This window comes from Dipteris shenzhenensis, chromosome 2, assembly GCF_047967505.1.
Source record: "Dipteris shenzhenensis isolate YYH24624 ecotype China chromosome 2, Dip_SZ_1.0, whole genome shotgun sequence".
Taxonomy (NCBI): domain Eukaryota; kingdom Viridiplantae; phylum Streptophyta; class Polypodiopsida; order Gleicheniales; family Dipteridaceae; genus Dipteris; species Dipteris shenzhenensis.
The window spans coordinates 58,421,611-58,435,451 of NC_141597.1; the positions used below are offsets into that span (position 1 = coordinate 58,421,611).

General features: G+C 43.3%; 1 protein-coding gene across 5 annotated transcripts in view; it reads right to left on the minus strand.

Annotated features, from left to right (window-relative positions):
• The window catches only part of LOC147905051 (uncharacterized), a 154,076-nt gene extending 140,726 nt beyond the window's left edge, over positions 1-13,350 (minus strand). For 3 of the 5 annotated variants that reach the window (XM_087389688.1, XM_087389697.1, XM_087389712.1), the window contains exons 1-5: positions 12,689-13,350; positions 5,305-5,479; positions 4,370-5,071; positions 4,039-4,182; positions 3,268-3,366 (exon numbers count right to left, since the gene is read on the minus strand). In XM_087389688.1, the coding sequence (XP_087245814.1) occupies positions 3,268-3,366; positions 4,039-4,182; positions 4,370-5,071; positions 5,305-5,479; positions 12,689-12,858 (1,290 nt within the window). In that variant the 5' untranslated portion in view covers positions 12,859-13,350. The remainder of the gene's footprint in view (positions 1-3,267; positions 3,367-4,038; positions 4,183-4,369; positions 5,072-5,304; positions 5,480-12,688) is intronic. The other 2 variants (XM_087389679.1, XM_087389706.1) reach the window with 2 other exon arrangements.
• Positions 13,351-13,841: the final 491 nt, after the last annotated feature.

Genomic DNA, 13,841 nt, shown 5'->3' on the forward strand with positions numbered 1-13,841 from the left:
ACACCATACAAATAATGCCTCCATGCTTTCAAAGCATGAATAACAGCATACAACTCTAATTCATGAATTCGCCAATTTCATTGAGAGGGAGAAAGCTTCTTGCTTTCAAAGGCTACTAGCCTTCCCTCTTGAAGAAGAACCATCCCTACCGCAACGCCACTTGCATCGGTTTCTAGGAAAAACAGTTTCTCGGGATCAATAACTTTTAACATCGAACCAAAGGCCATGGCCTTCTTTATGGCGTTAAAACTCTCTTATTGATTCCATCCGCACACAAAAGGTACTTCTCTGAGGTCAGCTCAATCAAAGGCCATATTATCTCAAAATATCCTTTGATATGTCTTCGATAGCGGGACAAATACTAAGAATGATCGTAACGTAGTCAGATTCTGAGGAGCAAGCCATAATAATATCACAGTGACTTTCTTCGAATCCATTTCCACCCCATCAAGAGAAATAATGAATCCCAGATAGTCAAGCTTCACCATGCATAGCACAATTTTCTTTCTATTCACATAAAGATTGGCTTTCCTCAAAGTATCGAGCACTTTTCTTAAGTATTCACGATGTTTAGCAATACTTTTTCTATAAACAAGAATATCGTCAATAAAATGTACTACAAACTTCCCGATATATGGGCATAGTAAGTCATTCATAAGCATGACAAGCGTAGCCAAAGCATTGGTAAGCTCAAATGGCATTACCAAAAACACGAAATGTCCAAACCTGCTTCTAAAAGCGGTTTTATGCACATCCTTGCTCTAATCCGGATTTGATGGTAGCCACTCTTAAGATCTCTCTTGCTGAAAATTATGGTTCCATGTAATGCATCTATCAAATCATCAATATGAACCATCGGATACCTTTGCTTAATAGCAATATTGTTCAATCTATACAAAGACAAAAGGTATCATCTTTCTTTTTCTTCACTATTATTGGCGAACATAAAGGGGAGAAACTGGGCTGAATCTGCCCCAATTTATGGTATTCTTTTAGTTGTTCTTCACACCTCATCTTCTTCAGTAAAACTTAATCTATAGGGAGGCCTATTTATATATTCCGCCCCTAAGATAAGTTCAATTTTCTTTTGTTGAACATTCCGCTCTGGAGGTAACCCATAAGGCAACTCATCCCTAAAACAATCAAAGAACAACTTTACAATCTGATCAGCCAACTTACACTTCTCCATCTTGGGTAGCGTCAGTGCTAGTCGACGGACCTCAATCGACTCTACCGATGTTGTATAAAGAAATAAAAATTCTTCCGGGGTTTTTCAAACTTCCATCACGAAAACTAACAGTCCTTGAGACAAGTCCTTTTCGCCTCACAAAATGATTGCACATTATTCATCATATTAGTTTTCCAATCAATAGTTGCATTCTTCTTGGAATGCCATGCCTTTCCCAAGGCCATATCTATGTGGGAAGCCTGGTCATTTCAAAATCTAGCTTCTCTGCATAGTCCTAAATTTGAAGTTGTAACTGAATAACTCTTTGGTCCCACACTTCAATAGAACTTTCATATGTCATCTTGACTGGATATGCATAGTCAGATGGACTAGTTTTTAGTTCCAACCTCTTCACAAGCTTAGAGTTAATTACATTGTGTGTTGACGCCAAGCCAAACAACACAATAACATCATGATTGGCCACTTGCCCTTTCATTTTAATTAACTCCGTATGGGTAAAAGCTCCATAGCCCATTGTTGCAGGCTTAGACAGAATGTTATCAGGTGCATTATCCACTAACTTAGCAACAGACCCATGCAACAACAGAGGTCCTGACCTCTGAGAAGATCCCGCTAGCTAAATTTGCAATTGGTTGGCTCTAGGACTCCCTCTATTTCCACGTCACATTTTGAGACCACCATCTCAATCAACCGACGATCCTTCTTTCGTGCACAACCTTTCCACTATTGAGGGTGAAGGCATCCAAAGCATAAGCCTTCATCCTCAATAAAGAGGATTTCGACCAAGCCCAGGCTGCTATTGGTGTTACTTTCCTTTTCATTTGAAGGGTACCATCGGATATAGAATCACCTACTGAAATGGAATCGACTTCCAAGCCAGAGATGTGGACACACCACGATCCACTTCCGAATGCTGCCTCATGCTAGGTGCTAGCGCCATCTCATGGCTTAGCAAGAAGCAGTCCGTAATTGATCTGTCTCCAACAAAGGCAGAGCACAAATCGGTGTGTATGGTGTCATGCGAGTCTTTATGGCTCAGCTGGATGCTGGAAGACGTGAAGGTCTTCCAAAGTCATGAAGCTTTGGAGATCTATTGTGAGAACGAAAGTTGCATAGCAATCGCAAAAAACCTGATCCAAATAGGCAATACAACCTAGGATCTAGATAGGAAACCCAGACTAGATCCCAAATAGGCATCCAAGACTTGGTTCCGGATAGGTACCCGGACTTGGTTTCAAAAGGCAAGAGTCCCAATTGGGCCCACATGACATGGAAACCCTGCTAGTATCTCGAAGAGAATTAGAGAATTGACTCAAGATTGAGTCACAGGCTAGAAATCAGGGGATAATCTATGTGATTACTAGGAGTGATTTGAGGCGTCGGTCAAAGATTAACACCACTATTGAACTACAGGACCAGGATGGGGGAGGAGTTCAACTCAATAGAGAAGGCATGACTAGATGTTGCTCGACAGACGAAACACAGCCGCAAGTGGAAGTCCAGAGTCAGGTTGCAGCAGCATGGAGAATGTGCACAATAGCAGCAAGAGGATGGGCGCTGCGGCATGTGGAGAAGTTACACAACGAGAGCCCTTGCAAGATGAGCTGGAGCAGCCAAGGAGCTACAAGGTTGAGAGAGCACATAGGATCCTACTGAAGTCCCGTTCAGAGATGCACAAAATCTGCACCATCCCTTCCTAGTTGCAACTAGAGTGCTGCTGTTTATTCCTGCAGGGTCAGAAGTATTAAAGCTCCTTAATAGCTGTGTGTAATCCACATTGTGATTTGGTGTAAAGTTCTTATTTTGGAGTCCGGAATTTATTCCATGTGTGCATCGTCGTTCAATTGTATTGTTGTGGTACCGGTCGAGTGTGGGACCGGGGAGAAGCTTTCGAGATTCGAGTCCCGAGTTTTTCGCTGCTATCCCATGGGAACGATCGGTCAATTTCCTACACCATGCCTCTCAAAACATATGTTTTCTACAATTTCCTGGAGTAAGAATTATCTAGAAGACTAACAATATGTCTCAGACATTGCTTAAACATACAGCATATCACAGGTTAAAATTTTCCTACTTACTCTAGAGGTATCCAAGAAGAGGGAGAAAAGTGTGTCCTCGTTAACACCCTGGGTCTCCCCAGTTGAAAGCAACAACTCCCGCAGCTTTCGGTTAGCTGTCTGCAAAAATACAGCACAAATTACTTGACAGCACAGCACAGAAAGATGTATAATAAGGCTTATACATCCACGAACAATGGTCCAAAAATCGTGAGTGAATTTTATGGTGAGCACTATCCAAAAATTTGTTGATCAATCCTGCCTATGTGTGTGTGTACACACGCAAGTGCCTTTGTGATACCTTCATGGACAGAGAGAGAGACAAGGGGAGGAACATCTACAGAAGTTCACCAATTACATGATATATACAAATAACATACATGACCATAGATACATAAAGGTGCATGCATGCACGTTTATGTATGCATGACCTTAGATACATAAATGTGCATGCATGCACAGTGCATACACACACATGCATGTATATATTATGAACCATATGCAAGTACGTGTGCATATATGCATGCGATGGCGCCTGTATACGTGCCAGTGCATGCATGTGAGTGCATACATACACAAAACAATAAGCATGCACAGATTCACATAACACCCTCACACATGCACATATTCGTATATTCACACATGGCATACTTTTTTGTTGTTTTCAGACACACATGGCGTACTTTTTCTACAGAGAGAAAAATTTGTACTTGTCTGCTAACAAAATAAATATCTGGCAAATACTAACCCACAAACTGCACAATTTTTTGGTTACAATTATCAATGACTTACAGAGCGATGCAAAAGAAGCCACCGAAGAGTGACATTGCAGTTCCTCAAGCAAGAAACAAGAAGTTGAGTATTCTTTAAAACATAGTCCTGTGTTAGTACTCCTTCTGAAAGGAAGCTACTCAGCTCAGAAATCATGTCTATGACCTGCAAACATTCAAAAAGATATGAGTAAAACAGGACCCAAAAGCCAGGGACTTGGAAGCATATGGAATTCAGATGAGTAAATAGCGGAAAGCCTCCTGTCATGTTCTCTTTCAATTGTTTGTTGCTTGTTGTAGTTCTTGAAATAGGGTTTTCCCAAGGGTACTTTAGTTTGACACAGCCGACTTACTTTTGAAGTATGCTTGTGAACTATATCTCTAGCTGCTGCTACAGCCAATAGTGATGCAATAGAGAACTTAGCCGCCTTAAATCTATCCCATACAACTGATAGATCCACTGTAAATCCCATATAAATGGGGATCACCCAATTATCTTTGAAGAACTTTTCCACTACTTCATGCATCATCTTACTGTCAGTTTGAAGGAGATCTGGAAAATGATACAGCAGCACACATAAACAACCAGCTTGAGCATTTAATGCTACCCATCGATGTTCTAGATTTGGATAGTGACGGATTTGGTGGTATAGATCATCTGCACGTAGCCTTCCAATAACTGTGGCAACAACAGGCCTTGGTAAAGGAAGACGTGCAAAAAGGTCTTCTGGTTTGTATACTGAGAGCATTGTTTCTGGAACAGGCAGTAATGAAGATTGAAAGAAAGAAGCAAAAGAAGTGACTGAAGTCAGTGCTGATTGTGACTGTGGAGGCAAAGAACGACAAAGAGTGCAGACTGTATCAAACTTCGGTAAATCCAATGTGCCTTTGCACCTACTGTACGCAACAATGATTTTTTCTCGCAAATCTCCCTTAAGCCTATGCTCCAAAAGAAAAAGTAAGATTCCATGGAGGGTGATGGCTTCGACAAGCAGCTGACAACCATCTTCATCTTCCAGAACACTTTCAACAGAGCTCTGAATATATGCTCCATCCTGACATTGTGAAGAAAGAATTACGAGAACCGCATAAGTAAAACAATAACCAGTGTAATTGTTTGCATACAAACAAATGTTGATTTCACAAATATTTCAAACATATTTGGGAATCTACCGACTGCACATGAAATGGAAAGGAATTAAAATATAAAGAATGACTTATTGAGAATATGCTAGCTAAAGATACAATCTAAGGAAGAATGTACAGTTAATCAAGAGAGACAGGTTACCTGTAGATCTTCCAAGTAGCGTAATAAATCCTCATAGTATTTCACAAATCCATGAAAAAGCATGTAGAAACGGTGCAGCACATGTGAAAAATTCTCCCGAAATTCTTCATCTAAGGAGAGTAATTCAGAGCTTGTTTCCACACGCTCTTCATAAAGGTCTGGAGATTTGAAATACCTGCATCACGAGATGCCCAAGGAACATTGCTATCAGGGAGAGTACCAATCTGCTAACACAAAGCACAGAGATAAATAGTTGACTCCTCATTGGAAAACAGGGTGCCCTTTTGCAGTTTTATGTTCTCATCAACAAAAGACTATATATACCTTTGTAAGACTAGAATATGTCCAATCATACAAATTTAGATTTTTTGTTGTTCTAAAGTCCAAAAATCTACACAGAAAATAAAATAGAAAACGAAACAGAAGAAAAAGAGGTAACAAAAACTTTTTTGAAAAACAAAAGGAAGACATACTTAGCAAGCAAAGCAACACTTACGTCATCATCAGCGCCCAAGCATAAGCAGCTATCAAACACCTACACTCTCTTTTCCGAAAACTGAACGTGATATTTGGATTCATAGGTGATGGCATGCTTCTTGTTCCACCCAGCCTTTCTCTAGAGCAAGCCCACGACAGATTTACGTTAAAGTTCCCGCATGCTTAGTCCACACAGCCCACAATTCCCTAGAGGGATCTAATTTGCCACATGTCCTCATTCTAGGATACCTCTTAAATGCATCATTATACCCCTCTCTTCGGATATCAATTAATTCACTTGCCCCTAGGCACATTTACACATTTAAATGCATTTAAGACCCATAGCCTTAGACCCATCTAGTCCGTGCCCTGTCACCCTCATCAAGGACCTTGACATTAATCCCTTTGACCATTTACATGAAGCCCAATAAATATAATACAAACATTGATCCTCTAAAGGAAAATGTCCACTGACCCTTCCGAGGTCATGTTACCTCAACTTGAGCATGACATTCCTTCCCTCTTCAGGCATCAGTGTCCTCAATATTAAAGTCTGGGAACACTCTCCGCAACTGGTATACGGATTGCCCATAATATCTCATGCTAAGCTTGGGAAACAACCGGTCTTTTCCCCTTTTCTTTTTCAGCCTTGCCTTTTCAAAGCACAAAAGAACCCAATCACCTTCATTAAATATCAATTCACGACGGTGCATTCTTTTGCTTTGCCTAAGTCTTCTGGAGAGCCTACTTCACCTTCTTATACGCCACATCCATGCTTTCACCATACCTATCAGCCTCAAAAAATCTTATCCTTAGTATGCAGGATAGGCGGAACTTTCCTGCCCCCTTCCACTATTTCAAAAGGATGTTTCCCAGTGGAAGTATGCACAATATTGTTGTAAGCAAATTCTATTAAGGGCAGATATTGCTCCCATTGTGTCTTATGCTCAGACACACAATATTTCAGCAAATCAAGAGCAGTGGAATTAGCCTCTTCCGACTGCCCATCAGACTGAGGATGAAAAGAAGATGAAAATCTCAACGTGGTGCCCATATTTTCAAAGAGCCCTCTCCAAAAGAGACTCGTCACACGCGGATCTCTATCACTCACAATAGACAGAGGCATCCCATGATATTTGAAAATGTTCTGCATGAACAACCTTGCCATGTGATCCGCTGCGACTTTCTTCCTTACTGGAATGAAGTGTGCCTGCTTACTGAACCGGCATATAATAGTCCAGAGACCATCATTCCCCGTAGGTGTCCTAGGAAGATCAAATATGAAATCCATGGCAATGCTCTCCCACGGTCTATTTGGGACTGGCAATGGCTGCAAACCCAGGCAATGTGTCCACTGGCTCACTGGATTATCGAAGCATTGGGTGAAAGCATTAATGAACAGATCTCAAAATTGCAAGCATTCACTGAGAATCATCTGCCAACTGGGCTTCTCCAAAACAGTCCATGCAAATGGCAAACACAACAAAGCATGTGTGATTTCTTCTTCAGCCTAGACTCAAAAGTATTCAGCTCATACATGAGCTAAAGCAAACCAACGGAAGGACAACTTCTTCACGCTGCCACGCTGGTAACTGTCCGTACAGCAATGACCATGCCCGTACAACAGCTTACTGTGGCCGTACAACAGCCTAAAACCTGCACACAGTCTTGCAAATCACATTTCATACACCCATATTAAGCATGCATTAATTACAGTGTACGGGCTGTCCGTACAGTCCGTACTGCTGTATGGAAGTTTGACTCCATGTGTGCCAATCCGTACCGTACCCATAGGCATAGGTGGATGCGCCACAATCCATACACAGCCCTTTCAGCAGTATTTAATGCTCCGTACAACGGGCCATACCTCTCCGTACCAGCAACGATTGTCCACCCCATCCAACTGTATGACAGCAGCAGAAAGTGTTCCATACAGCCGTACGACAATAGCCATCCATCTGGTGTGTCTTCTGCTCTTCCCGCGATATCCTGTCATCCTTCTACGTGACCATCCCGTCGTTATTCTTCCTTGAGGCCTTCCAAGGCCTTTCTTTCCAAAACCAAAAGCATGGGCATGCCATGTGGTAGCCCACGTGTTAGCTTGCCCCCAAGGGCCTTAATTTGCCCCTTCCCCCCTCTAACCAATGACAAACTTGTGTCCTAAGGGTATTTTGCCCCCTCTTTGAAAAATTCACCCCCAAGGCACCAATCCCTAGGGGGAAAACTAGCACACCCACATCCCAAGGCCCTACCCCTTAGTTTCCCAAGGTCCCTCTCACATCACGCCCTTGTGACATTCAATACCACTGGCAAAGATGAAATGGCTCACTCATAGATGGAGCTTGAAGTCACCGAGGGGAGCATATGCACATACTTAACACAAAAGCGAGGATTGAGATGACACTTCTGGTAGGTACCTAGCTTGCTCCAGTGCCAAGCATCACCCCATTGAACATCCAAGATATGTGTTTTCATTAAAAAATTCCCGAGATTCCAATAAATTCCTTTGGGTCAGTATATGTACAGGTGCTGAGAACCCATTGGAGAGTGGAGGGTGAAAACCTTATGTACAAACAGAGGGGGGTCTCTCATTGCAGAGGCTTTCAACGCCTGCTGGAAGATTATCCTTAAGATTAGCAACTGCTAGTCGACGGAGGTGATCAGGAGGCTTCTCCAGACAGGCCTAGTTGCATGATGTTGAAAGGACCAGACGATGATCTTGTCAAAACCTTTACGGTGGAGACGAAGGATCCGAAATATCAACAGGTGATAGACACACTCCAGAGTTGGCTGGAGGGATTCTCACCAGTGGGGATCTACATAGACCAGCCACTAGGATCTCACTGTGCGGGGAATCATGGTTGCATGCCCATATTCCCGTGGCTGTGCTTGCGACACCTCATATTCACAATGTGCAAATCATTGACATCGATGATCCAATAGCTCCCAACCCGTTGACACTGGCGCTACCACCAGTGCAGTGACAATGACAATGAAGATTTTGTTGGGTCTCACGTTGCCATTTGGCCGACCAAACAAGAAGATCAAGAAGCCAATCGATTGGCAAGAACAGGTTAGGGACACAGTTACAGAGTGGGTGCGGGACTTGCAACCTCAAAGTGGCGCAATGCCTAGTGTGAAAGCTCCAATGGAAACAGTTCTGGAAGTAAAGAGAACTCCCCCAGGTCAAGTTAAAGCAAACACTGGATCATTGGTACCTTGCAAGGTTTGGTCAGTCCCTATCCTCTAAGGGGAACCACTCGATACTGTTGTTGGTGCCCTGGGTTACTAAAGCAACCAAAGTGTTTGTGACTTGAACCAAAGAGTGTACCAATGTTCCAGGCTGGACCCAGTTGTTCGAGATGCAGGAAAGTTCCTTGGGATACTAGAGATGTAGGATTCAAGACCAGATCAAGAAAATATCCTTGACATGTTCCTGACTGCTTCTGCAAAGGAGCTGATGAAACAGTTCTTTGATAGAGATGGTGTTGGGCCCACAATATGTCATTGAGGGGGGTGTTGGAGAAATTGGGTCAATGCCCCACTTGTGGGCCCCAAAATGACAAGACCTCAGGGGGTTGACACCTTAGCATATATATGGGTTGATAGGACTATAGGGAGTAAGGGTGAGGCCATCGGGGCAGCAACATGGCTGCCACATTGGCAGCACCTAGATCTATTGACAGGTCAAAAGGATGAAGGTATTGAGGTTGGTACAGCAGGTACACAAGAGTTGGAGCCGTGCGCAGCAGTAGCCAATGCAAAACGGACAGCAACAGGCCGGTGCAGAAGCAGACTGATAGCAGCAGGTCAGAACTGCCGCCGGCTGCACAGGAGCGGCAGAGGTCCAGGCCCAGAAAAGGGCCTGCAACAGGCCTATTTATAGGCAGAGGCAGTAATTGTCTGCAACAGCACAGAGCAGACCAAGTCTGCAGAACAGACCTGGTTGGCTGACAAACTGGTCGGCCAGTCTGTCAGGTCTGGATCAGCCAGTTTGTCCGGACTGGGTCGGCTAGATCAAGGGCTATATTAATGCCTCCTCTGTAGTCATTTGATAATTCATCATAAGCAGTCCTGAGCATATCTCCAGCATACTCCAGCCTGCAGACCAGGCAAAATGCAGCAGCAAGCCTAGAGGATCTACATCAGCATAGAGTGTTCTTGCAGGGCAGAAGTCCATAATATCTACAGCGTACCTAGGTGCATACCTACACACTGTAGGAGAATATAAGGGTGCAGCAAGAAGGCTTTGTCTGCTGTACACCTTCAGAGCAGAATTTTGAAGGAGTGCTAAACCTAGAGTAGCTACTGAAATCCATCAGAGACACACAGTGATCTAGGAGGGTCTAAGACAGAAGGATCAGCAAATAGAGCCTGTTCTTGGTGGCTTACCTAAGCGCTTGTTTGCGGAAGGTTTTCATCACAATTTCTGTCCCTATTTTGTCCTTGGGCATTACTCAATTTATGAGATTTTATTTGGCTGACTATCTATGTGTATTCTCTCCATATCTAAAGTGTTCTCTCTATAAACACACGGATTGAGTTGTGTTCCACATCAAGTGTTTCGTGATCACAGGGATCATCTTCCGTTGCAGAATAGTGTTGGCCCTAAGTAAGCAACCTACCTCTACATTTTCCAGCAGATTCATTCCCAAAGAAGACCATATCTAGGGCCAAAGCTCTAATAGAGTTGGTTCACTCCTATATCTATGGACCAATGTCAACTCGGTCATTCGCAACGTCACATTATTTGCTGACCTTCATTGATGATTGTAGCCGAATTCTATCTAGCTAAAAACTCACAAGGTTTTGACAAGTTCAATGAATGAAGAGCCAATGTCGGGAAAGATGTAAAGATATTCCGCACCAACAGAGGGGCAGAGTTTACTTCAGAAGCTTTCGACGAAGAGACAGCTCACTATAGGCTGCATATCCCAGCATAACAGGGTTGCAAGAGGAAGAACCGTGTGATCTCTCTCTCTCTCTCTCTCTCTCTCTCTCTCTCTCTCTCTTTCGTCGACAGCTCACTTTAGACTGCATATCCCAGCATAACGGGGTTGCAAGAGGAAGAACCGTGTGATCTCTCTCTCTCTCTCTCTCTCTCTCTCTCTCTCTCTCTCTCTCTCTCTATATATATATATATATATATGATGAGGGGGAAGAACCTTACCAAGGGCTACTAGGGTGAGGCAATTCGTGAGCCATACACATCCTAAAAAAGGATGAAGGCCAAGGCAGTTGTAGATATGACCCGCCTACTATGGTAAAAAAACCTATCATTTCACATTTGAAAGTTTTCGGTTCTAATGCATTTGTTCATGCGCATAGAGATGAAAGGAAGAAGCTAGATTCCAGGAGCCGCAAGTGTGTATTTGTTGGGTATAGCAAGGAGTGAAAAGCCTATTGAAGAGTGGACTCAGACAAGAAGTAAATCCTCATAAGCCAGGATGTTGTCTTTGAGGAGACAAAGCCTTAGCCAGAGGTGGCAACACATGAAGCTCCAATGGTACCCGGATCGATACCCAGATTGGTTATCAAGTAGGAGTAGTCAGAGTCTGAGGCAGAGGCACCAGAATCACCAAAGAAGATCCCAGCACAATGGAGAGGAAGCTTCTAAGGTAGTACGAGGGCACACATTCCAGAGTCAAGTTGGGAGGTGAAGATCTCAGTGAACATCAAAGAATCCTATCGTGAACTTTGCATTCGTGGCTCAGATTGTGGAGCCAAGGTCTTTTGAAGAAGCAAAAGATATACTAGAATGGCAGGTTGCCATAGAGGCTGAGATGAATGCCATTCTGAAGAACCACACTCGGCACTTGATTGATAGACCTCTCAAAAGGAAGTTAATCAGCAGTAAGTGGGTGTATAAAGCAAACTTCAAATCCGATGGCAGAGTGGACAAGTACAAAACCAAGTCAAAGATTATGCTTAGGCAAACAGTCTCGACTTCAATGAGACTTGCCCCAAAGCACATGGCAACCATACGAACAGTCATAGCATTGGCTGCCCATTTTCGGATGGTCCATTTTTTCAGACAGAAGTCAAGTCTGGTTTCTAAACAGTAACCTAGAGAAAGAAGTTTAGATCAGCCCGAGGGATTTCATGTTCCAGGTACAGGTATATAGGTGTGCAGACTAAAGAAAGCTATGTGAAGGCTGAAACTGGATGGTACCAACTCATTGATTACTTCCTCAACAAAGCGGATTGCTTCGAAGTCCATCAAATGTAAAACTGTATCTCTTTTCAGAGGGGGACAGGAGGTTGATCGTAATCTTGTATGTTGACGATCTGATTCTTACAGGTAATCACAAGGAGAAGATCTGGCTAGTCAAGAAGCTCTTGATGAAGGAGTTCGAGAAGACTGATCTGGGACTTCACTACTTCCTCGAAATAGAAGTCAGACAACGAAAGAACAGCATCTTCATCTCCCAAGAGACTTATTCTTGTGAGTTTCTCAAGCGGTTCTAGATGGAGGAATGCAAGGAGGCAGAAGGTCGGATTGAAATCTCTGTTGATGTCAGACCTGACGTATAAAGATCCAGCAATATCTTATCAAAAAGCCTCTGATAAAATTGCAAATGATTCTAAAGAAGCGTTTCTGATTTCTCTCAAAGCAAGGGAGTAAGTTCTCATTTGGCACATGTGACCACAGTCTAAAATGTGAAGTTAGAACTAAGATTTCCCAAGTCTTCACATTTTGTAGCCCCAAATATTAAAAATGTGAGAGTAACAGGGGGGCCAAAAGCGTATAACAGTTCTGTCGGTTCTTACAGCGTAGTACATGCAGTGTACTATTCTCGTCTCCGTTTTTGGGCATGTGCTTTTGTTCGTTCGAACAGAGCATGTTTTGTGCTACGCCTAAATCACCGTGCAAAAGCATAACCTGGAAGAAAATAAGTATATTTACTTGAAATCAAAGAGAAGAGGAGCGTATCGTGACTCAGCGGTTTCATCAAAGGCAGCAGGCACATGATCAGCAAGCCTAAGGAGCTCCGCAATGAGTGCTTGGCCTCGGCTCACGATGCCCAGCAGTACTGCTCCCAATTCTCTGTCGCTGAATTCAGCCATCAAGAACATCCCTCAACACTTCCTGCACCATCTCCTTTCTACTAGTTGAGCTGACATGAGAGAGTGATCGAACATAGCAGCTCATCCGTACCCCAGAGCAATGCCGGTAGCGTGAGTCTAACACTGTGTTGCAATGGTAATGGGAACCCAACACGGGGTCCTTAAAAACGTCAAAATCCAGAGGACGTGTCTAGTTGAAGAGTCTTCGTTCCCCTGTGGAATGGCCAAACAATAACGGCTTTCGATAATATGTATACTTGTGGCACGGTACACCCCCTGGTGCTCTCTGGTTGTCTCACTCTACAGAATGGTATTTGTCCTCCACGGTGAGATTATTGTCCATCAGCATTGTGTGACGTCTCTTTACTTGTTGCGTGTGTTGAAAAATCTTGCTTTAGTCTTTACATGGAGCTTGTCATCATCTTTCATGAAGTCACTCTCAATGATCAACTATCTCCAAGGTGGTGTTCACCCCTCTCTCTCTCTCTCTCTCTCTCTCTCTCTCTCTCACACACACACACACGCACTCAAAATAGTAGGTTTGGAACTAAGGCAAAGCCCCTACTAAAGAGAGCCCCCTAAAGTGGGGGATGTAGACACTGCCCATTGGGGATCCATAAAAGCATGCTTTTAACATAGGTTCATAATGCCTTTTCAAGAGGTAGAGTCTCTCTCTCTCTCTCTCTCTCTCTCTCTCTCTCTGTGATTAATGAATTTGCAGTAGAAGAAGGGATATAAGGGCCCAAGCTTGGGCTATGGACAATACTATTGCTCTTATATGCAGATGACGTGGTTCTTTTCGCTCATGCATCAACTATTACATGTACTACAGGTCTTTTGCATGGAAAGTGGCTACAAGTTAACACTGCCAAAACCAAAATGATGGTAGTATGCACCACCTAACCTAAACATCCCCCGGTTATCAGCTTTGAGGGGCAACCCATTGAATATGTCGATACCTTTAAATATTTGAGAATTGACATACTAGCCGA